Source organism: Ochotona princeps, chromosome 23 (genome assembly GCF_030435755.1).
Source record: "Ochotona princeps isolate mOchPri1 chromosome 23, mOchPri1.hap1, whole genome shotgun sequence".
NCBI classification, from domain to species: domain Eukaryota; kingdom Metazoa; phylum Chordata; class Mammalia; order Lagomorpha; family Ochotonidae; genus Ochotona; species Ochotona princeps.
Genome location: NC_080854.1, coordinates 26,920,375 through 26,947,106, shown reverse-complemented (window position 1 = coordinate 26,947,106; position 26,732 = coordinate 26,920,375). Strand labels below are relative to the sequence as shown.

At 36.5% G+C, this 26,732-nt stretch overlaps 1 protein-coding gene across 1 annotated transcript in view; it reads right to left on the bottom strand.

Moving 5' to 3' along the window:
• Window positions 1-26,732, bottom strand: part of CDH9 (cadherin 9) — a 64,218-nt gene that overhangs the window by 21,499 nt on the left and 15,987 nt on the right. The window contains exon 2 of the mRNA XM_004583630.4: window positions 18,520-18,795. Within this exon, the coding sequence (XP_004583687.2) occupies window positions 18,520-18,747 (228 nt within the window). The 5' untranslated portion in view covers window positions 18,748-18,795. The remainder of the gene's footprint in view (window positions 1-18,519; window positions 18,796-26,732) is intronic.

Genomic DNA, 26,732 nt, shown 5'->3' with positions numbered 1-26,732 from the left:
GACAAGCTTTCAAGTCAGTAAGAATGCTTCTCATTTATGAAGTGAAAAATGCATTTGAGTGAAATCCTGAGCAAGAATAATCACACAAATATTTGCAGAAGGTGATGGCACAAGAAGACCGTAATATTCTTACATCCAATTGCATCACATTATCAGAAATATCTGCAGCCTAAATACACGGTGACCGCAACTTGGGCAGAAATCAAGCTTGGCCATTTAGCAGAACCTGCTTATGTTTCTGGTGTCAAAATTTGCCCAAGGAAATGTCTTTTGTTAGCAGTTTATTTCAAGTGAAATTGCTAGCAGTCATCAAAAACACCCTTGCCATGAAAGGATATTAAATATTTCTGAAGCCAGAGAGTAGATCCTGTCTCGTCTAATGACAGAGAGAGCTTAGACTAACGAAAGAATAGCATAATGGGGCCCACTTATAATGAAGAAGCATTAGACAAACAGGCATGTCTTGAGAGAGACGTGCAGGACGATTCTGCCACATACACAGACTAGTGGGCACACTGTTTCATTTGCTAAACTCTGAAAGCAGATTTTCCTGTAGAACATCCTACTTACTTTTCTTCACAGCACAAGCTTGTTGATATTTTTTTCCGGTTAAGACACAACAGGCTGCTGAATCACTCAAGACAGTTTGCAGATTAAACATTACCTTACTGTTTTAAAAATGGGTATATGCACTAGTTGCAAAGAATCATACCATGTAGAAAAAAATGCGTTTTTTTAATATTGTGAAATTTTGAGTATTGGGATTAAGAGCCATATGCTCAACAATGAAAGAAAAGGTAATTCTGCACTGTTAGGGAACAGTTTGATTTTTATAGACTCTTGGGTTATAGCTTTGCTGTATACAGATAAAGTATTTGCTCTAAACAAATGTTTTTAAAGAATTATTTTTATTTGAAAGGTAGAGCTAGAGAAATACAGAAAAAGAATAAGAGAGAGAGAGAGAACGTTTACTCCCCAAATAAAACTGCAACAGTTGGAGCTGAACCAATCAAAAATGAGGAGCCGTGAATTAGCATACTATATCACAGTCCCTGGTAATGGCTAATTGTAGTTACCAAGTTACAAGTCTATGCACAGCATGAAATGCCACCTAAAAACTATCATGTAAGCTTGTGATTATAAAATGCAGATGTTTCAGAAACTAATGCTTAATTCCGTAAAGAACACATGATTTAAGAAGGAAGTAAAGTCGAAATAGGAAGAATTATGGAAGTTACAATATTATAAAAGATGTTCAGTAAATACATAATCAGAAAATGTTAGTTATTGAAATTCTGTGTAGTATCAGCATAAAAGATGCTGCCTCTTGAGCTTTCTTCATATTAATTTCAGTTTATCCCGAGTGTTCAGAGAGGTTTTCATAATTTCACATTTTCATTCCTTCTGTAAGACACTGAAGTTCATACTTTACAGTACACTAAGTACTCATCATTTGAATATATCATAAAGAAGTCATTTGTCATAAAAAAAACCAAGATGTAATTTTGATTCAATTAGTCCCCAGTGAATTTGATCATGTTGAACATTTTTATTAAATATTTCTTTATTTCACATAAAATATTTTTAAAAGCAAACTAAGTCATATGCTGCCCTACACTTGAGTGTTGTACTTATAGTGCATTTTTCTGGTGGGCATTTCCATGGATACAGTGTTAATAAATTTGTTATTGAACAAAAAGAAAGGCTCTTACTGCCGTCTTCTAGTTATACTTTCTGCCTCAGCAGTTTATCCAGTCAAATGACTTTGAATGCCAATTACATGTAATAGCTTTGAAAATCACATCTCTATCCAAATCTTTCCAACTTACGTTTCCAAACTGATATTTAAAAGTCTGCCTTATATTCCCAGCCATGTGTCACATGAGTCCTTAAAAACCTTAAGACCAAAATAGAATTTTCTTTTTTCTCTGAGGCTCTCTCAGTGGATAACAGCCCATTCACCCCACCCCCTCTCTATTCCTAGCATGCTTCGGCATCCAAAATCAAACCATCCATTGAAAGACTGAACAGATCAATTTCTGATCTGCTGTCATCCTCTCCATTAACCTCATCAATAAATCTTGTGTCTGAACTTCCTCTTCAACACCTCAGTGTAAGCCACGCCTGTGGAGCACCTTGGTCGTATAAATGATCTGCTACAGTGACAGTGTCATTTCGCATCAAGAATCCAGGTGCCAGAGTAACCAGACAGAGTACTGAAAAAATACGAGCAAGATTTCACGATAACTTTTTCAAAGATACATCTAAAGTTCCACTGCACTATAGGAAACACACACACACACACCCCTTCAATATTTACTTATTAGATTCTTATTTCTATTGTAACAAATGACTACAACCTTTATGCCCTAAATCAATAGATATATATCCTTTTCACAAAATTTACAGTTCTCTAGATCTGACAACTCTGACTGGACTAAAATCCATGTATCAATATGTCCATGTTCATTTCCGGATTTAGCAAGCTAAATCCACTTCCTTGTATTTTTAATTTTCCATAGCGTGCCTGGTTTCCTTGGACAATAGCCCATTCCTTTATTTTCAATACCAGAAATAATGGCTTTTTCAAGTGCAATTTCTCTAAATTTGCTATAGGGACACCTCTCTCTTACTCACTTATAATCCCAAGAGCAGCTCATCAATAACATCGATTGTTTCTGCCATAACTTTCGATACAGATTCAAAGTTTCTGACGTTCAGGATACATATTTGGTAACAAGCATTTTACCTGAGACATTACCCAGTAGCGCTTCCTATAAATCTTCCTGCATTTATCAATGCATAACAAAACATACCATATTCTAAATCGCACTCAATGTAACTGTAAACATGGTGACTAAACACATAATTTGAGAGACAGATAGATTAATATCCTACTTCTGTGAACTGTATATTTTGATTTAGACAAAAATGATTTGCTTTACATATCTCCATTTCCTCCACAAAATCATCATAAAACAGCAATTACACAGCTTGGGGATTAACTTTGTTAAAACAGATGAAATACTTAAAAGGATGCCTTGGCCATGACTAACACTCAATAAATATTAGCTACAATCATAATCCCATTTTAATGTAGCTATCCCCCGGTAGGCTTTGTATTTTTTTTTCCCATTTTCACTATGGGGCCATTTAATTACCTTTCTATTCTTATTAGTTTGCTTTCAATTGTTCCTTAAAATTATGGCAGAATTACCTGCATCACTAATATACTTTTGACTTGTAGACTATATTAACTTACTCTTTCAAAAATATCTCTTTATTAATAAAATTTTAATCTTGCATCTTTTATTCCAATCCATAGGAAGTAAACTTCTCCAAGAAACATATAATCAAATTTTTAAAAACTATGTAAGGATTGTTAGTATGCTACTAATCCACATGAGAATTAAAATAATAATAATAATGAGGTAGAAATAATAAGATGCAGTTCTGGAACATTAGTTTAATTTTGTTGAAGAATTAATATTCTGGCCAACCCATACACTGGTTAAATATATGATGGCTACAGATAAGGTTGTGCAAAGTCAAGGTTAGGGGCCAGAAGCTTCCTCTGGTCTCCTACTTGTGTGAGGTAGGAAGTATTAACATAATCCAAAGAAGCACTCAGAACCTCAGATAACAGCAAAAATGGAGTATATTTGGATGTCAGATGGAGGTGAACTTTTTATTACAATTTTTTAAAGCTCATGTGAATTCCTGAGGTTAAGAAAAGCAAAGCAAATATGAAAAGAGATGAAATCAAACAATGTTTGTATGGGGACACCCACGTACGCGTGGTTTGTATCAACCTTATTCTCTTCACAGTCCTGAAGAAAGACACAGTGCATATCAGTGGAACCAAAGCATTTGTCTGCCACGACTTCCCACACATATTCAGCATGGGTTTATAGGCATCTTTCAGAAGACTGAAGTTGAAGTTCACCTACCAATCGTGGGCAGTGGCAATGCTTGTAACTATACACAAAAACTGCCAAAAGCACCTTGTTTTTTCTTTTTTTAAAGATTTATTTTATTTTTATCAAACAAAGGAGGAGAGACAGAGAAAAAGATCTTCCGTCCAATGATTCACTCCCCAAGCAACCGCAACGGCTGGTGCTACGCCGATCCGAGGCCAGGAGCCAGGAACTTCCAGGTTTCCTACAAGGGCGCAGGGTCCCAAGGTTTTGGGCCATCCTCGACTGCTTTCCCAGGCCACAAGCAGGGAGCTGGATGGGAAGTGGGGCCACTGGGATTAAAACCGGCACCCATATGGGATCGTGGCACATTCAAGGCAAGGACTTTAGCTGCTAGGCCACTGTGCCAGGCCCAAAAGCACCTTGCTTTAGCAATAAAAACTTAGTCCTGGGATGGGAATTTGGGGAGAGGTTAGGGAAACCCCAGACCTTATGGAATTGGATCATAAAAATCAAAACAAAAAAGTAAATGAAATAAATAAAAACTCAACCCGGTATCGTGATATAACAGGCAAAGCTGCCTTACCTTTTCTTTAGCTCTTGTTGCTCAGCAAAATTGAAGCATCTTTTACCAAGGCTCCAATCTGCAGGGATCTCCTCGCATCGGGACACCGACTCAGTGTGCTAAAGCCTCGTCTCACACACTCCACTTGGGGCACGTTTAAAGAGCAATTTTTACTCTAAATCTTCCCAATGGGGTTGATTCTACAACTCCTTTGCAGTTAAATTTTGTGTTGTTTACAGCTTCAAGATGACTCTGTTAAAGACTACTCATTGAAATCTTGACATCAAGATCTGCTTTTCTGTAAACACTTTGAGATGTAACTCATAATCAAGTACCTGGGAACATACGTCATCCAGTTTCCTCTACTTCCCATTTGGAGGAATAAACCACTGCATCCCTGCTGCTTCTAACTAAATGTTTGCCATTTTCCTACAATAAATAGTCTCTATCACCTTTCTTAACTGTTTTTCCTCATGCTCATTAAATACTACTTTTTCATAATTTGGTTTCACACACAAAAACAAGATGCTCTTTCAGAGTTGGTGAGTCCATTGTTCAACTTGGCTCAAATAAATGCCACCCATTGCATGTAAATGATCCTTGCTTAAGCATGATGAAGGTGAATTTTCCTGGTTCATCTAGAGCATTTCCTCTTTATATATCTTGGAGACTTCAGGAATTATCGGTCTTTTGTAAAAATCCCTCAAATGTCTGTAGAGCAGCTTACTTGCCCATGCTAACTCCCGTTTGTGTTGTCTTTTCTTCTCTCTGGTTTCATTTTGCCTTATCTAATTAGGTAATTTAATTCCAAATATTGTCCTCAAATACAGTATTTGCTGCAGCAGGTTCCTTTGAAGCAATCATCTTGCTTTGAGTTTTAGAATCAGGGGTCTGGTTGACTTTTGCCTGGACTGCTGTGGACGTTAAAATTATGCCTTAGTCTGAATGTGAAGTGATTGCACATTGTGTGTTAGGAAAACCACTTAATCTGTAGCAGTTTCCTTAGGAAGAGTCAATCTATACACACTTACTAAAGTTTCAAAAATGTTGCTCATCCAGAATCAGACATTACAACAAATGGAGGGGAAATAGGACTTTTAAAAACAAACACACTATGAATAAAATGCTGTCACAAAGATTTGATCTGATAAGAGTTAAGCCTCTACAAGAGGCAGGTGATGCCAAGTATTGCAGGATGGCTGATGTTTGGAACGGAACATGTCTAAGAGTGTGCCTAAGAGTGTGCATGCCGTGGCAACTGGAATACCTGTGTTGGTACTTCTTCCTTTTAATCACAGAATAGGAAGATGCCAATGCTATGACACTGTACAAAATGCAAAACAAAATCAATATAACAAACTATTATTCCTTTGGTTACCTGGAATCCTAACACAGCAGATCTTAAATACACAGTTAATCTGCTGATGCTCTTTGTCTTCCTAAAATTTAGTCTCCTATGCTTTATTTTGTATTTTTGTATTTTTACTAAATAAGTTATTTCATGAATCATTTAAACCACTCTTTAGAGCTATTTTGCACTGCAAAGAAATGGTTCATGTAAAACAATCCTCAATTAATGGACATTTACATTTATTTCTCTGTTGTCATTAATTACTTATGAGTGCAACAATACACATTCTTATACATGCGTGTTCAGATATTTCTGGTAATGCATGTATCAGATAAATTCCTAATGGCAGAATTACCAAGCCATATATTCACTTTTTTTGCATTTTAAATTATTTTTGGACTTCAAAACGGATTTCAAAATTTCCTGTCATATACCAAACTTGGGCATTTTACATATTTAAAGAGATATGTTTCATTTATTCTATGACTAATATTTCTGTGAACCAAAATTCTGTTTGCATTTCAATTTATCATAAAAGCACCCCTATTTCACTTCTCTTTTTTTTTTTTTAAAGAAACACACACCTTCTGGTATCACTGGACCCTGTTAGGCTTGAAAATCATGTTTCAGTTGAGTTGACTTGCACTAATGTTGATCTTTAAAATGTTGAAACCTCTAATACATATAAATGCTACTTACTTCTTTCTAAGCTCTTTTTCTTGTGATTTTACTAACCGGTAACAAGAAACCTTGATATTCACTTTTCTGCAGTCTATTGATTCTACTGATTTGTTAAAATGAAGTTTTGAGTTCATCAAAATGAGATGTATTATTCTCAAAATTCTTCATAATCACTTCTAAGTTCTTTAATATTTCAGTGGCCTTTTATTAATTTGTAAATTAAAATGACGTTAAAATGTAGCACTAAATTCTGAATGGTAATTTGAGAAGCGCATGGTATTTTTCTTATGGGAATTTCACCAAACTAAACAGGCAATCCTTTGCTTCTTAAAAACACATCTTAAGCAATTGTCTCTGTATTTCTTTCTGATCGTTTTTGAAATGAATATATTTGAAAAAAGTAATTAAGTATAAATTATAACACAAAATATAATGCTAAAATGTATATTTAGTTATCTGTTAATGACTTTGTGAAAATCTTGGAAATGCAAATAAAATCAACTTTATTACATGCACATGTATACATTTATATAATGTATATGCTTCTATGTGTTTTATAAATTTTCCCATTAAGGCATTGCTTGTATGTTTATGATGAAGATGCTTTAGTTCAAGCTATATCACATTTATCAGGCTTGTTAGTATGAAATAAGCAAAGCATCTAAAACATTAAAATACTCAAAAGAAGTATTATAGAATGAGCACCTTCTGAGGTTTATGCATGAGCAATCAACACATCTATTTTCATCTTGAATGAATATTGTCCATGTTTAGATATTGCTCATGTATCTAAATAAAGCTCATTTTACAAAACTGACCTTGTTCTTTGACCCTGTATGATTATAAATTACTTTTCTCATAAGCTTTACAAGTCCTATAGTGATTCAAATAGCACACGTAAATACAGGAAGAATGGGCCTAGGGTGTTAACATATGATTCAAAGTGAATACCAACATAAACTTTCATTTTGTCTAAATTTTCTGATTCATAGAGGAGAAAAAGAATGTTAAAAGTAAAATTGTTAGAAACACGTTTGTCACAGAAGAGGCTATTCTTATCACAACCCACACATTTGAGCAACCTTTTATCCTAAGAAGTTCCTTTTGACATGATGCAAACTCTGCTTCTTTTCAGCTTTCAGCAATGCTAAAACGGGAGCCTCTATTTCTAGCTTTGACCACAAAGTCAGAAAAGAGAATGTGTACTGTATGATTCAAGCATTATTCAGCATGAAAATGGTCAAGATGAGGCACACATTACCGGGTCTGAAATGACATGAGAGAAGATTAGAATTCACTCATTGATCATATTATATCTCCTAAAATACAAGCGAAGGCTATAGCCTTGAACACAATATTTTCAAGAGGCAATTTTTACACTCTGGAGAGGATTAAACATAGCAATGTATTCTCCCTCCAGTATTTCATTTAAATGTTAGCGAATTATCTGTTAAGTAGGAGTGATTTTAATTAATGTTATCCATTGTGTTCTCAATGGAAAATATTAAATATGCAATCAGCAATCGAAAAGAAAAAAATTTAGGGTGAATCATTATTATGCTGCTATTACTTGTACATATTGTTAAAATTAACTGCAAGGATGAAACATAGTTTAGCAATCAAATTTTCTTTGGAAATCTTGTTTGTGAAGTTTAATCACTTTACAATGGCATGTGACTGCTTTAAGAAGTGTGGTGTGTGTGTGTGCAAGTTGAGAGATTTGGGAATGTAAGTGGAAGTGATTTAAATATTTTTGTTTCTTTTCACGGTTTGCACACAAGCTACTCAAACCCCTACACACACATATAACTGTGTGATAAAAATATAAAATATTTTAAAATGCACTTGTTTTATAACAGCACAGAGAAAGGTGCTACAACTGCCTGTCAGGTGAGAAAACAGATGGTGAAAAGTGACATCAAATGAATTTAAATCAGAGCAAAGTTACATAGAATAAAGTAAAAGGTACAAATATCTACTGACGTGTGGTATAAAATGCTAAAATAATATTCTGTGATCATGATGCGAAATAATAGTAAGTGTTCTGTTAAGGGTTCTAAAATAATGGTAACCTTAACACATTTGTGCACTTTCAAGAAGCAAAAGGTATTAAAATCTTGAGGAAAATAAGTGATACCTAACTCAGAAAAAAAATGTACTCAGAGTTATGGACATTTAACTTTGATGGGATGCATCAGGCAGGAAATGAAGAGTGATGGGGTCAACTGGGAGTCTGCTAAACTCAAGCTTACACAAAACCCTGAGGCACGGACTGCTCACTGTAGCAACAGACATGAAACCACATAGAGAGGTTTGGAAGTTAATATGATAGAGGAAGATTAATCCCCATTGAAAGAAATCTTTGTTCCTAACTTTAGGGGCAGGGTGGAGGTAGGAAGAAGAAATTAAGGAATAGGAGAGATAAACTTTAGGGTTGATACTGTGATACATTGTATTAAACTACCGTATATGATGATGTCATGGAGTGTTGATGCCAGCACGCTGGCCTGCTTTCCATCCAACCTCCTGATTAGGAACCAGAGATTGAGCTGAAGATAGACCAAGTGGTTTTGTCTCTGTCGCCCATGTGCAAAACCAGGTTGGTGTTTCTGGCTCCTGGTTTTGGGCTAGCTCAAGCCAGGTAATTACAGCCATTTGAGGAGAGAATCTATCAGGTAGAAGATAGCACTCTTTCACTTTGTCTTTCAGATAAGTGGATGAGAAAAAATTCCAAAACTAGAATGTCTGATACTAACCTTGCTCTTTCTAACTGTAGAAAGGTAAAAGCAAGATCATATTTTTACAGTCTGAAGTGATTATTTGCACCGATGGGATAAAAAATTGATTAGCAAGGAAAGAGAACTGATGATTTAAAATACATAATTTATACTATTTCTGTATTATTCCTTTCATTAAAGGCTTAAGAAATGTGTAACCTGTGGCCTCTGTCATGTTATAGTAGCTGGAGTCAGCATCTATGACACTGGCATCCCATGTGCTCGCGGGTAAGCATTATGACTGCTGCTTTCCACTGAGCTCTCTTCTAATGGCCCCTTTCATTAGAAAGCAATAGAAGATGGTACAAGGTTTTAGAACCCTGCGTACAGGGACCCCAGTGTGACTCCTGGTTCTTGCTTGCATCTTGACCCAGCCTTGGCTGTTGAGTCCATTTGAGGGAAGCAGCAGATGGAAGAGACTTCTCTTTTTCACTCTTAGGAATTATGACTTTCAAATACACAAAGCAATTGTTCTGTTTGTCTTGTCAGAAACAATCTAGTTAATGCTAACTAGCTTTTAGAAGGTCCTATTCAGTATCTGATTACAAATGTACACCTTCAAACACACACGTGTGCCAATATAGAACAAATACAGATATATATGTATATGTATATATATATATACATAAATATGCTATACCTTAGCTTATATTTACCATTTGTATCCGATCCCAAAGCAATTCAGAATTGACAAGATGACCAATGATAAAACTTAGAGGCTCTAAGACTAGACCAGAGCCTAGACAAGAAGCAAGTAGAAAATATGTGTTTATGCAAGGACACAGTGACATCTATTTCAAAGTCTGAATTCTTTGCCAGGAAAGAATCAGTGCTTCCTTTATAATATGCTACAACTTTCAAAATACCAAAAAATATTATATTTAGGAATGATAAGTCATCTTTTGGCTGAGTGCCAGCGTGGTAACTCCAAGAACAAACAACTAATGAAGGAGAGAAAAAGTCAGCCAAAAATGAAGTGGTTAATCTCTTTTTGTGAAATACCAGTGTGTTGTGAAAGCACCTAATATATTCAATGTAAGAAATACTATATAACTCTTAGGAAGGAGGACGCAAGGGATAAAAACTGGGTTTGCAGGTCTGAAGGGTCATGATTTTAAAGTTTTGATGATCTGCAGAATGATGATGCTGCATTTAGAAAATTCAAACTAATCACTGTGCATGTTGAGGACAAAAACTTCCCAAGGTCCGTGATGCATATCTCATCCATGACAAACTGCTCCACTCTCAGATTATGGTAAACCATTTTTGAAACTTACATTGACATCAACACCAATGATGGTTATTTGATTTATCTGTTCTGTTTTTGCCTTACAAAACGAAGCAACAATCAGTTCCAGAAAAGTTTCTAAGTTAATTGCTACCATGTCCACCAAATCTGGGAGATGATGAAAATCATGACATAGGAGATAGCAAAAATTGAATTGAAATAAGTTATGAAAGATTGATTCTTCAGAACATTGAAAATGACTTTAAAAAGAAATGCCAATCTCTTTTTTCAATGATATGCTCTTTAAGGAATGTAAAAATGTTGAAGGACGCCAAGACTGACTTAGTCAACTTCTTGGAGCTTCACAGAGAAGGCACTGGAAAAGCCACTGTGGATGAGACATGCGCTAAAGTTGAACAAGTTGATGTGAACCCCAGTTAAAGACTCTATTGGAACTGCAGTCTTTAGGACTGACAAATAAAAAGTCCTACTTTTGGAAAGAACAACAGGAAGAAAAACTCAGGTTAAGAATTGCATTTACCATGTTAGCTATGATAGAAAACATAGAATATTCCACCAGATGTAATAAAATATAAAGCAGAAACATTACCTGTAGACTTTAAGAACAGAAGAGAATTTGTTTTGACTTAGCACATTAAAGATAACTATCACTGTATTGTGAGCCTTGCTGGCACATTGAATTTGCACATTCACATTATTCACTTTTTAAAAATCAGATTTCATGTTCATATTATTATCTTCACAAAAAATGTTGTATTGACAGATTTACCACTGAGAACCCTTAAGAGAACTTGATCTAAACAGACAGATGTACAGGTAGAAAAATAATTGGGAACAGGACATGAACCAAACAGGAGCAACCACAAAAATCTATGGCTTTGAATCAAACTTCAAATGTTCCATATCATTACTGGGCTTACTTTCTTCAGGAACTTCTCAGATATGAAGGAATGATGGTGTCTATTTAGAACCAAACAATCAAGAAGCAGTATTATTGTGCTGAAGAAACAGTTTTTGGGTTTTGGATGTAAGTATAATATCTTGGTTGTCACATTTATAAGCACAAGTAAGAGCAGAGGATCTAAAGCCTGTTAGCTTCCTCAACCACTTAGTTGATCGTTAGACTATATATAAAGCAACACATAACTCCAAGAAACAAAAGTTTTAAAAGCCATCATGAACCTGAAGGCCATGAATAGAGGTTTCATCAGGAAATCAGAGATCAATCGCCACCAAATTAGTGTGGGTTTTCACATGCTTCAAATTATCTTTGCAGATCAGTAAGGGACATGTCTAAACGCAATGGGAAAAAAAATTGGAATACTTCTGCTGTATCACAATTTTTTTATAAACAAGAATGCTGAAGGAAATTGGATCATATATTGAAAATTGGAGAATTTGGTAGAAAGTTGCCGAGAGTGCCCAGTGCAATGGCTCACTGGCTAAACCCTCGCCTTGTGAGGGCCAGGGCCCCAAATCGGTGCCAGTTGGTGCCCTAGCTTCTCCAGTTCCCATGCAGCTGTCTGCTTATGGCATGAAATAGCAGTTCCAAGGTCTTGGAATTTTGCACACATGTGGGAGACCCAGAAGAAGCTCCTGGCTTTTGACTTTGGGTTGATTATACTCCAAATGTTGTTGCCACTTGGGAAGTGAACCAGCAGATGAAAGATCTTTGTCTTTCCTCTCTGTAAATCTGATCTGCCTTTCTAATAAAAATAAGTAAATCTTAGAGAGAGAGAGAAACTAAGGGATACAAAAATGCTTTCCCAGGTTGAGTACTTTCCCCCAAGTATGGAAATATTTAAAAATAAAATCACCAAAGCACACAGAAATAATCATTGGGATGACATTGGATTTTTAAATTTTACTTTGTAATCTTCTAGTTCCTAAGCACATTCTATTTCTCCTAGCATTAAATCTCATTTAACATTTATCGAACTTGTGGTTCAAGTAGAATCAGTGGTCAGCTCGCTCACATTACCAGTTCCTCTAGGAAATTTATGTATCTTCAATCTCAGTCAAGCTGGCATTTGTGTGGTTTAAACAAACATTTTTCTGATGAGCTGACCATTTTAATGCCGTGCGTACTGACCATGCAGATGTAATTTTGATGAAATACGATTGTTTGCTCTTTTTTCTACCCCCTTCCTTTGTTATTGCTGATTTATAGACTTCTTTGTGAGTGAACTATTCTGTCGTAAAATTATAGAATGTATTATGTGCACAATTGTGTTGTATTTTTATAATCCTATATAAATATTGCCACATGTATAATATAAATATAAAAACAGGATTTAATAAAAGCAAAGTATTATTACAAAATTAGATTTAAAAATGCAACTATCTCATTATATCCAGCAATAAAATAACCATTGATATTCAAATATATCAATGGTTCCAATAATAGCTTTCATGGCCACTCACCACCTAAATCCAATATTCAATTCAAGATTACGATTTTCTGAAATAGGCACACCATGTTAGATTACTTAGCCTCAGACTAATGAAAACAGGCAACTTAATTCTAAAATTTTTATGAAAGTGAAGAGGAACTGAAAAGCTGCTGTGAATTTGAAAATGTGAAACACATTTGAGAGGCTCACCTAATGAGACTCACAAATAATAATAATGCTTTTGCAAAGGAGCTAGTGCAGTATTGACATTGTGGACCTAATAAAGATTAATAAAATGATGGAAAATACACACAAACAGAATAAGAATTACCAGTTTGAAAAAAAAGTGAAGAAGCAGCAGCAGCATGAAAGGAAATAAGCCTATTATAACTGGATTTAGAACCCATCTTAAAGCAAACAACTCCAGACCAATTGTGAATGCACCTGGAAACTGCCCCTGCAGGCCACATAGTAAGGCTATGCCTGCTGTGATTCAGCAAGCCTATTCTTTCAACACACCTGAAGAAAATGAATCTATGCGCAACAACATAAATGTATAAGAATATTATGAGTGATTTCTTTATCAGAGCCTCCAAACACAGAACCATATTAATAATCAACGGTAGCATGAATTCATTGTTTTATATTTGTATATGAAATAATGTAGTAATAAGCACTACAAAATATAGTCAGCATTATTTTAATGGAAATGAGGATTCACTGTGACATTAGATTAAAGAACCCCTCTCTTGGGGCAAAACATAAAAGCCTCAGAGTCGGAACGTTGAACTTGGAGTGGATGGGCTGGAGTATTTGCTTGAGGAAATGTAAAGCAACGAGGTATCCATGATACATCATCGATGCTATTGGCTGATTTTAGCGAGTTTGACAGTGAGAATCAAGAACCAAGTAGAGCAGTGTCTGGAGTGCTAGCCTACCAGCTAAATACATCCTTGTCTTGGCATCTGCCCGGACCCCATGAGAATGCCAGTTTGCTTCTGGCTGCTCTACTTCCCATTCAGCTCCTGGCTTGTGCACGGAAAAAGAAGTAGAGGATGGCCCAAGGTCTTGGGCCCCTGCACCAATGTGGAAGACCCTAATGGCGCTTCTGGCTCTTGGCTTCGGATCAGCTTGGCTCTTGCTGTTGCAGCCACTTGAGGAGTGAAACAGCAGCCAAGGATCTTTGTCTCTTCTTTATTTATTTCAATAAATAAAAAAAAAATAAATCTTAAAACACACACACACACACACAAATTAGGGATAAAATAATTGGAAAATATACAAGCCAATCCCAGAAGGAACAAAACGTCTATAAGACCATCCAAAGAACGTAGAAGCAAGACTAGCTTCATCATGTGCTTTGGGACAGTAAAGATTAGAAGCATAACTTGAGGTCTTGTCACAAGCCTTCAGAGCTACCACTGTCATCGCTGGCTCAGAAGTAACAAGTTGATTTTATCGCCAAGATGTTCCAGAGAAACACTCTTTCCAGAATGATAATAGGGACATGCTGCAAACTCAAAGCCAGCTACAGATTCTGACTTGAGGCGTTTGAGCTCCCAGGCTGACATGTGCCTGTTTCAAGTGAGGCCACACCTACTAATCCTGGAGGTCGATTTTAATGGCATCCCTGTGGTGCTGAATTATAGGAATGCAGAGTTTAAAGACATGGGGAGTTATAGTGACCTTCCAAAAAACCTAACAAATCAGCTTCTGCTTCTGGGCACAGTTGTATTGTATATACTTGGAGCCCCTCAATGGAATCCCAGTAGGGCAATGTGGGTTGTAGCTCCTATAGGAGTGGGTTGTAAGAGTACACTTGTAGAGGAGATTCAAGAAGGTAGAGGTGTCATCATTGTGCAATGTCAATTACATCTATCAGGCAAAACTAGAGGTGGTTACAAAACCAGCCAAAGAAAGCGGACATATGACCTAAGAACAGGAAAACCACAGGGTGACACTAACAAAGGCCCTGGCAAAAGGAAAAGGAGTGGGATTTCAATATAATTACGTCTCCCATTTAAGGAATTGGAGAAAATAAATTAGAAGAAATAGAAAAGGGATATGCTTCTTTTAACTTACTTCTGCTATTTCTATAGTTCAGAGTTTTAACCTCTCAAGATCCAGTCCAAGAAATATTTAGGCTTTTATAAAGTGTCTAATGAAAATTAATTTTGAGTAATCATACCATGTCACACATTTGTAGAACAGAGAAAGAAAGCATTAACTCAACACATATTCAAATATGAAAGGCCATAGATCCTAAGAGACATAAGAGTGGACAGATCAGAGTAACTGAAATTGTGGCGTGTTAATTAGAATGAGGCAAGTTGTACAAATATGGAATACAGGCTGATGTAACAATGCCAATCAATTTTAATCTTATTAAATAAAATATTTTTTTCTAGAGCATTTAGCACAAGATAATATTATTTCAGTACTGTGTGATGTTTTAAAACAGAAAAATCTAGTTATATGTGTTTATGCAGTGTTCCAGTGAAATGGCATTACAGTATTTATATTGCTTTAAAAATTATTTTTAAAAATCCCATAAAATTAGAATATAGGATTATATTATAAAAGTGAGTTTTTATAGAACTCAGTGTGAAAGAAGTCCTTGTAGACTGTCCTGACAGTCTCATTATAATGCTTAATAATATTCTCACACAGCTGAATTTTAAATAACCAACCTATAAAGAGAATTTTCGAACGAGATGCATTCATAAATCAGTAGTGGCTGTTACCTGTGCTTCTCCATAAGTAATGACATTCTTAAAACTTCATAAAGATATTTTATTGAAATTCCGAAAAACATTATAATATGCTATAATATTCATCAAACATCCTTCAGTGAATTTGAGACTTTATTTTATCTGTAATTTCTGTTCTTGCTGATACATATATACATCAAAGTGTTATGTTCTAAAAAGTGTTAGAAAAAATAGGCCTCCCAATCCTGTATTTTCTATTTAATCTCAGGGTATATGAGTATGAAATGCATATATCAGCACATGTAAGTGTGAAAGGCAGCTACTTATATTATGACATGCAATCAAATATAAAACTTACTTGTACTCATTTTGTCATTGGAACCTGAATTTTCCAATTTCAGATAACACATAATTCATATATAACCATGAGAGTAGAGCTCAATAAATGTTAAAATCTAGTCTAGATTCTGTAAGTATTTCAACTACTATTTCAAATTTAAAATAGTGAAAAAAAATTTAACTGGGAAAATTTGAAAGTTTATTAACAAAGATGTTTTACAGTTTCATGGTGATGTGTTAGAGGCAGTTTATTGCCAACGAGTTCCTCATTCTGTAAAAATAATTGCTAAATATGTATCTTTAAATTGAAACCTATTGGTCAATGAAGTTGGTATCCAAAGCTTTCAAATGAATATTAATATTTTCCTTCAAAAAAATGAAAGCTGTTGGGTCTGGCACAATGGTTCAGTGGTGAAATCCTCACACTGACATTTCAAAATATACCTTACACTTTATACCTTGTTATCATTCATTTTGTTTTACAATTAGTTTGTGTATGTACTCAGTTTCATTTAATTATTTTTGATAAAATAAACTTACATTTGATAAAATAAACAATCAGAAGGCTGCCTTCTAATGAGATCTCTGCGTGGCATCATCATTTAATTGAATATATCAAGGTTTGTTAAAGCTTCAAACTTGCCCAAAGACATATCTTGACAAAAAATAATGTTTTGAACACTATACAGATTGTTTTTGACCTTGTTGCCTTTGGTTGTTCTGAGTGAACTGAATTCTAGTCATCCAAGATTCCCAACACAGTGACCTCTGTGAAGGAAAAGCTGGCCACATTTACCTTGCATTGTAGCAGGAAACGTTAGACACTCTGAGGGAGAGAGGTTTGCACTGTGTATTTCTTCATTTTATAGAAGGTAGATATCATAGAAAACCATGAAAACTTTAATAGTTTTGTTTAATATAAAACTGTATAAATAAAGATAGATATAGAATCCTTGAATTTTAAAAAGTACAGTTTGCTTTGGAGTTAAAGAAATCAGGATTGAAACACATAGGTTAGGAGTGTAAAACGTAATAAAAATACCTATATTTGGACAAACAAGCAACTTAAAACATCCAGCACTAATTATGTTATATAGTATCTAACATAAAATTGTACACATGAATGAACCCAAGAAGGTGGGATTACATGTCAAGTAGAAAAAAATCAGGAAAAATGTAGTTGTGAGCAGCCCATGGTTGTAAGCAGTATGGTTTGCACATGCAGCTTGGGGTGTGAAAAAATGGTTAGAACCTCTTGTACGAACTTGTTATGGGTTGACTACAAATCTGGATTTAATGTTTTTTTCTTGTCACAGTTATAAGAAGAGCAAAGAAATAAATTGAGGTGATATTTTATGAAGAAATACTGTAGATTTTTTATGACAAGTCCAATTACACAATAAATGAGATACATCATGAGGTAGGAGAGCATATGTTTGTCTTTCACACTAACAAAATAAGTTTTATTAATGCATTCAAAAACCTGGTGCATAGAAATCACCTGCCATATGTGAAAAGGATCAAGAGACCAAATCAGTAGTCAAAATCCAAGATCATGTAAATGCTGTTTATTGAAAGTGGGGTGTGTTTATGATAATAGCTTTATGATAATGGATTCCCTAGGAATGTGGTAGAGAAGGGGTTTTAGAGAAATAGGTGGCCCACGGCTAATAAAAATATGATAGAACTTTCTCTATAACATCAAAACTCTAGGGATTAAATAAGGGAAAATCCAGAATACATCTGTTAAGAAAATTCCAGACAATTATTTAAACGACCTTACAAAACCCATCATAAACGTGAGATGACCATAGGAATACCTAAAAGGATAAATGACAGTTGTGTTGAAAATGACTGCATTTTCAAACTATATCCCTGCGTTTGGTCATTTCTAACTGAAGCTACTACTGATTGGCTAGGTTTGCTTTATATAACTAATTTTCATACTCAGGAGAATTACAAAGTTATAGTCATCATTTGATGTTTAGATTCTCTGTAATATACCCACCAATGTCCAAAATGGTGGGAGCTGAATCAATCCAAAACCAGGAGCCAAGAGCTTCTTCTGGGTCTCCAAAGGAGTGCAGGGTCCCAAAGGTTTAGGGTGTCTTCCATTGCTTTCCCAGGCCACAAGCAGGGAGCTGGATAGAAAGTGCAGCAACCGGGACCCAAGCGAGCACCTGTAAAGGATTCCAGCCGCTGCAATTGCATTTTGTTTTACCCTGCATATTACACTGGACTTTTGAAATATACCCAGGAAATCAAACCATAGCTGCCTTATTAGCATTGCATCACTGATGATATTTTGTCATTACCACACAACATCACATTTTGATAATTATCACACTTACCAATTTTTGCATGTAACATTTGGATATATGGTCTTTCTTACTGCATTCCACTGAAAAATGGCATACAGTAATTTCTGAGCATCATATTTAGTCACATATTTTCATGATTTGTAGTGATATGGAAAGTTGTTACAGAAAAATAGCTGTAACTTTCAGGGTCTAAGTTTAGCACATAAAACACTTACCTTGCCCACATACTGCGTATCTGTACCTGTGTACTCTTCCAGCAGGAAGAACTGATTCCACATCCACCCACGCTTCGTGCGATGCAACCTTTTATCAGCATCTTTTATCGGGCCTGCTATCTTCTGGCTTGGAAAATCACTGCTAGTCTTTTCTTGCAATGGGATGGTGTCAAATGTTTGGAACAGATACATCCAGATGACTAATGGCAGGCAATGGTAAGTCCTCATTATCTGTGGCTTTTGCAGGATGTCAAATTCAATGTTTATCTCTTTTTCCTAAAGAGTAGGAGGAGAAAAAATATTTTATTAGGTTGCACTTCACTTTCAATTGCCTGTAAGCTGGAAGAATGTTAATTTTTTAAAAAATTATAAATATTAGGTATGCATTATTTTATTATATGACTTCTGTGAACTAAGACGTCAGCAGCACATATTCACGGGTAGGTTGTTAAAGCAAACACAGTGTGACTTGGCATTTGACTTGCAGGGAACTTAGTAAATTGCATAGGGAATATGATTAGAACTCTTTATTTTGGTGTAAAGATGTTTAAATTCATGCTTATTGGAAAGATATGCAAAAAGTTCATGCAAAATGTGTTATAAACATGCTATGTACAGTCTTCAAAAATTTCAGCTGGACACACATAGGAACCAGGGAGGGAGGGATATAGCTGAGAGGGGAAATGTGGAGGGTCCTGCTGCTGGAACGCCACTCCCACTAAAGAGTGTGATGTGGGATGGGGCAAACCAGACCAGACAGCGCTACAACACCTGTGGGCCTCATGTGAGCTAGATCAGGGAAAAGCCAGGCTTGGTTGACTATCCCTACTGGTGCAAGCATAAATCAGAATGGGTGAGGGTTGATTGGGTTTTGCCACAGCTTCAGCTGGCTGATGCTGGCACTGGGGGTTAATTCTGTCAAGGTAAATTGCAGAACCATCTGGAAAGTGCATGATCCAGGAGTGGACCCAAGAGAGAGACAGCGGGCACCTCCCTTTTGTGTTATCACTCCCACTGTAGAGCATGAAAACCAGGACTGGGGTAGATCTGGCTGGACAGAACAGCACCCGCCAGCATATGTGTGGGCAGAATAGTGGGCATGGTTGAGTTGAGCTAGGCTTCAATGCCCATTGACATGTAGGAGAGCTGAATGGGATGTGGGACAGACTGGACTGGTCTGCTATACTGGCAAGCATGGGAACTAAGGCAGGGGGCAGGCCTGGTGGGGGTTATTGAGGGTTGCTCAAACTAGGCTGCAGCTCCCACTGGTTTGTGTGAGGGCCGAGTGTGTGCCAAGCAGAATCAGGCTGGACTGCAACACCTGTTGGTTCATGCGGAAGACAGGGCTAGAAACAGAACTGACCCACCAATTGCAACCACCAGCTGATTAGGGAGACGGAATGTGCTGGACTCTGTACTGGCAAGCACACAGAAGAATCTGGTTTGGGATCACCTCTGACAAAGTTTTATTGGGGATCTCCCCAGTTGAATTGCCAGACTCAGAACTCCAACCATGAAGAGAAGTGCGGGTTCCATGGTATGACCATAGAGTACAAATGTCAAAGCTTTGCCTCAGAGCTCAGATGGAGCAGTGTACAACAAACCCAGGTGCACATGGAGGATGTGGCAGTCCATTGGAACCTACAGAGGACCCCTGGCACCACAACAGAGGATGGAGGACACAACAAATCGATCAACTACCCCAGCCATGTGCTGATAGCGAATATCTGGGCCAACGGAGACTGTAAGTTGAACTATGTCAACCAGTGGATTCTGCAGCAATTTCATTGTGCTTGGAATAGCGAGATTGGCAGCAATTCAGAACTGTTGAATTATCAAAACCACTTAAGCAGGTCCCTTGGAGCATGCCCCACATCAGGGACCTGGGATGGGTGGGAGGCTGGGTTGGGCTTCTCCCTTTATCTCCCCCTTTACCCCAGACACAGAAAAATAAAACAATAATGACGTGGAAACAATAGTCTTACCCAGTTCCCTGTAGCCCTTGACCCTTTGTGCCCTAATCAAAGGTAAAGATTGTCAAAATAATTTCAAAATTTTGAAAAAATAGCTGGAAAGTAAACCTTTATTGCTTTACATTTTTTTAGTTTTTATTTGGAAAGCAGAGTTTCAGAATGCAGGAGAGACAGAGAGATCTTCCATGGTCATATTTACTTCACTCAACTGACAAAAGCCATGGTTGTGCTGACCCCAAACTGGAAGCTTCTTCCAGTCTCCTTCATGGCTTCAGAGACCCAGAGACATGAGTTGGCCTCTGCTGCATTTCCAGGCTGCAAAGACCCAGCTAGAAAAAAAAACCTGGAACTTCCAGAATACAGATGTGCCCATAAAGGATGCAGGTGCTGCATGCCAAGGCTGTCTGTCACACTGTGTCGGCAGCCCGCATAGCCACATTGTACAAACACTTCGGTGAAGAGTCTGCTGAAATTTCTTTCAGACTAAAGTCTGTGCTGTGAAAGAAAATATTGTTCACAATTATCAAACATTGTGCGCTTATATCAAAACAATAAGAAAGAGCCATTCAACTCGGATGTTTTCAGATTGGGTACAACATAAGTATGGTGCAATTCGATTCAGAATTTTTAGACAATTACTTCCTGCTGAGATATAAACTTAGTTATTCCAGAATTAAAATTATAAGTTATTTGATCTTTCAGAAGTTGGTGGCCACTGAACCAGATTGTGTTCCACATTGCAAATTAGTGATGGTACAGCTGTAAATGAGCAGCCTGAGAACAGTAGTTATAATTCTTATCTCAACTTTGTAAGATACAGTAAAGCTTAGGCAAGTAAGCCAGTTTTTCTCATGGGAAAGTTTCTTCCAGCCATTGAGCTTACTGACAGATCATGCAGAAATGAGGGACTGCTTTCATATCTTCAGATGTCTTCTAAATATGCAATATGCTTTGTAGGAAATATAGTCTTTGAGAGGAAGCATCTAGCTGTACGACAGTACCAGAGAGAGGCAGAGCAATGTAAGACAGCCAGAGAAAGAAATGTGTGTCAGTTTCCAGTGCAATGAAAAATCACTAAAATTTTAGAGCTACATTGTCAGAAATGGTGAATCTGGATATAGATCGGCAAATAGCTTATAGGACAGGAAAGAATCATGATGAAGGAGGAAGTGAATTAAGCCCATTTCTTTTTTTTTTTAAAGATTTATTTATTTTTATTGGAAAGTCAGATATACATAGAGGAGGAGAGACAGAGAGGAAGATCTTCCATCTGATGATTCACTCCCCAAGTTAGCGCGACAGCCGGTGCTGCGCCGATCTGAAGCCAGGAGCCAGGAATCTCCTCCAGGTCTCCCACACGGGTGCAGGGTCCCAAAGCTTTGGGTCGTCCTCGACTGCTTTCCCAGGCCACGAGCAGGGAGCTGGATGAGAAGTGGAGCTGCCAGAATTAGAACCGGCGCCCACATGGGATCTCGCCGCATTTAGGGCAAGGCCTTTAGCAGCTAGGCCACACCACCGGGCCAAAGCCCATTTCTTTAATCCAGGAAGAAATGATAATGACATACCAAGTGGTGGTTTGAACATCAACATTCTCAGAACCCTTTTGTTCTTTTATTATTGCCACATACATAACAAATTTTCACATTGTTTTAGTTCTAACGATTTACCTACCAAAATTTCTTGGAACAACCTTCCTTAGTTAGGGGAGTCACTTTTTCCAAATACACAGAAGGCCTACAGGCCCTAAAATTTTTTTAAAAATATTCCCCCACAGGATTCTTTATCTGGTACCTAGTGTGCAGAAGTGTGAAAACCCACAACTGTAACACCAGCATAGGGCACTGGTTTGAGCCTTGGCTGCACTGCTTCCAATTCTGATCCCTATTACCGTGCCTAAGAAAGCAGAAGGTGGCTTGATTATTTGAGTTCCTGCCCCCATGAGGTGGCTGGATTGAGTTTCTAGATCCTGGCTTCAGTATTGACCAGCCCTGAACATTTTGGTCAGTTGTGGAACAATTAAAGGATGGAACATATTCTGTCACTGTGCCTTAAGATAAACAATCAGTAAATCAATAAACTGATTGATTCAATTTGGATTGAAAGCAAGAAAACACAGATTTTAAATTGAAAAACGTAATATTAAAGCTTGAGGTTACAAAATTTGACAATGAACAAAATATTTTATCCAAAATTCTAACAACACAAGAGTAAGCCAGTCAATACTCAATTTCATTAAAGGATATTTGGATGCATATACTTCTTGGAATAAAAAGGACAACCAAAATAATTTTGAATATTGTTAATGATGAAGGTAAAAAGTGTGTGTGATTTTTTAATAGTGATTTCACAATATCTTAAAAAATCTTAAAATTGTTTTCAATGTTGGAGTGACTCAAATTCTTGAAGGTTTTTAATGAAACTATTTGAAGGAGCAATCTGAGTGAAATTATATCTGCTACTATTTTTTTCATGAATAGACCCACTTGAGTTTTGTTGCCCTTTGAAATCCACTCTCAGGTGTTCTCCAGCCTGCTCAGTGCTACAGGAGAGGCACACCGACAGACGGTCAAGGGCAGTAGGAGAGGGGTCAGTTGGTTACATTCAGCACTCTTTGGGACGACTGCATTCCTTCATGATCAGCCATGTTTTCTTTCAGAGGCCACTCCGTTAGAGAAAAAAGAGGTTCTCTGAGATTGTATAGCAGGTGCATGCTAGGAAGAATGCCAGTCATAACCATCTCTCTGGTCAGCCACTGAATCCTGCAGATATCATTTGCTGCACCATTCCCAATGTGCATTTGAGGATGCTAGATGTTACCTGTGAACACCTTGATAGAAAATCTTGGGGCAACTTGGAAATAAACTAAATGGCTGAATGAGGCTTAGGTGAACTAAATCATCCACTTTATGTGGAACTGAGTTTCATTCCATGAAGTCATCAGCACTATGCAATTACTGTTTTTAACTGAATATGCTTGAATGTGAAATGCTTACTCCTTTCAAGATATTTTTTTTTCTGTGAACAAAAGATTTGGAACAGTTTATGAAAAGAATGAGATAGTCCATCGAAAAAACTCCTCGCGAGAACATTGGCATTAGATGCCATATATTCAATAACTTTTTACTATAGCTCAAACAATGAAAAAATTACATTACTCTACTAAATATCCAATCGTTTTAGACAGCCATAAGCGCATTTTCAGCCTGTGGTTTCCTGCCAGCTTCCAGCCTCAGAAATGAACACCAGAGCCTGCCACATGCAACTTAATGAGGATGTCACAGGGTCAGCCCACACTAAGTACTTCTCATTTAAATAAAGACATGCAATATTAGAAATTGCTCATACTTAAGTCTACATAATACTTGACAGTTTTTTTATTGAATTATCTCAGGAAAGTGATAGTTCAGATCTAATTGTTGGTCCCTTATGTCTGTGTGTAGGGAGGACAGAATGAAATTAGGTGTGTGGGTCTGAAGAGGATGTGTTGTAAGGGAGGAATGGAAATGAAATAGCTACCTAAAGGCAAATTATAAAACACATGTGCAGTCATTTATCGTAACTTCCACAATAGAGATCTACATGATCAATAAATATTAATGAGATATTCAATAAATTAATGTGATTTTTTAAAAAAAATTGAACTGCTTCGGTTTTAATGACACTTTTTTGGTTCATGTAGTAGCTCCAATGTCTTAAAGTGCATATTGAGAAAAAAGGTTTCATGACATAGAATCTTAATTTTGTTAAGGCACAGCTCTTGGGCAAGCATTTTGAACAGCTGTTGGTGTCACTTGGGATGATCATATCCCAAATTGGAATGCCTAAATTGGATTTTCAGTTTCAAATTCACTTCCAATTCCCTGCTAATGAGTGCCCTGTGAAGCAGTAGATGAAATCCGATACTTGGACCTCTTGTGTCCTGTATGGGATTGAGTTTGGGACTCCATAGCCCTAGTCACTGCAGGGATTTGAGGCAGGAGCGAGCAGACAGGATATCGCTCTTGCTCCCCTCCAAGTAAATAAGCTAAAGATAAAATATAAAACTGAGACAATTTGTAAGAAAAAAACAATTTTAGTAAAATAATACATGTGCCTTTAGTAAATTAATGCATGTGCCTCTTAATAAATACCTTGAATTGCATTCAGCAGGTGATGACCATTATCATATTATCCAATTGGAAAAAGAAAGTTATTTAGGACAATATTTTATTTTTATTCAGATACTTTATATTTGAAAATATATTATATTTGCATATAATATTTATAAATATTTATAGCTATAAAATATATATACCATATAACTACATCTATAAATATTTATATCTATATCTATATCTATACAGTTGATGTGGAAGTTGATGATCCTGGGATAATTTTAATTAAAATGTGATATTTGCAATGGTCCTTTCTTTTATCAAACACTGCTCTAAAAAATGAAATGTTGATATATGTGATTCTTCTTGATATTCCCCAAGAGACATGACAAGCAATGGCATCTTTTTATGTGCCCTTTTTACATTTTATATAGATTTATACTTGTGAATTTTCTTGCGTGCCTTGCTGTGGTTATTTAAGCTTCTGATTTTTCGGTCTTAGTGACCCCAAGTTTTAGCATAGGGCAGTTTGTCAAAAGAAAGTGTTTCCTAGGGACAGAACCATCGGCGAGTCTCTTCATCATATATATAAGTTTTCACATGTTTTAAAATAGGTGTATCTGCCATTCTTTTTACTCGCTCTTTGCTATAAATCTTGCAACATCTATTTTCACACAAATGTGTTCTTTGTTACTGTGATAAAAGGGCACACACTTGATGTCTGTTCTCTTAACTTTATGTTAAGTATACTGTGCATTATTGCTAAACATAGGCTCAAAGTTGTGCAAAAGTTCTTTAACCTCTTCAAGTTATATAGCTGAACATTTGCTCTCACAGAACAGTATTTGTTCTCATTTTACTTTTCTTTCAGCCCCTGAAACAACCATCCTACTTCTCATTTTTGTGATAACTTAGTTACGCCATATAAATGCAGTTATGCCAAATTCATCCACACGCTAAGTAAAAAACTCTCCCATACACTCTTTAATCATGATTCCTTTGGTCTCTCACCTCTTCAGTCCCTCTACTGCCTTATCTCCTTGCCAGGACTCTGCTAACAGGCCTCCTGCGTTTATCTTTCTTGTAAGATTTTGAAAATATCCCATTAGTGATAAACACACCCTGGTAATATTTTGTTTGCATACATTTTCCCATGGGCTTGACTCTTGGTGGACTTCAGGATCTGCTTTTAAGTCACTGAAAGTGACAATTTTACCAAATGCTGCATCTCTCCATAAAGCAGCTTGTTATCCTTCAACACTTTGATGAGGCTTTTTTCACTGCTGGATGCAAGGCCTAAAGTCACTATCATAAATTTTATGCATATATAATGTTGATATTCCATTGCCCTTGTAGATACTTACACACTAGCAGCAGTGAGACAAGCAGTGAGACTCTTAAAATCAAGTTACACAGAAAATATTCATTTATGTTCAGGCTGCATGACCATCAGCATCCAAATTCCAATGGAAAAAGCTAAATGCATAGTTCTTTCTAAATTTAGCAATGAATGGAGTTGATGGATGTTTAGGCAAGATAGACAGAAAATTGTCATCAACATTTCAGGAGATTATTCCAGTAGCATACAGAAGATCTTAACATAGGTTGAAGTATGTGGCCATATACCCCAAATTACGTATAATTAAGTCCTTTTCAGTTGTTCCTATGAATGTGCCCTTGTTTAGAGTTGGATGTTTAAAAATGGAAACTTTTTAAACCATCCTATTGTGAATTACAATGTACACTGATCCCATGTGTCTTGCACTTGTAAATAAGAGAAAAGGTGTAGATAGAAACACACAGGAAAACGGAGACAAGGAGTTGAACTTTATATCACAATCCAGAAGCCAAGACGAAGAAAGATGTTTCTGTACATCTTTTGGGAGGAGTGTGGCTCTGCAAAAACCTTGGCTTTAGACTCTGGTCTCCCCTGTTGTGGGAGAACAGCTAACTGTTGGCATTCTTTGTTACACATTCCTAAGAAAAGATTGCAATGTTAATTGCATCACTAAAAAAAAGAACATAAAAGGTAAACGGAGACATGTAGTATCGCCTTAATATTTTACTAATTGAGGGAAAGTGGTGACTCTTCTACTCTGCAAATGAAAAAAGACCACACTATTAATGAGAATTACTATAAAAACAA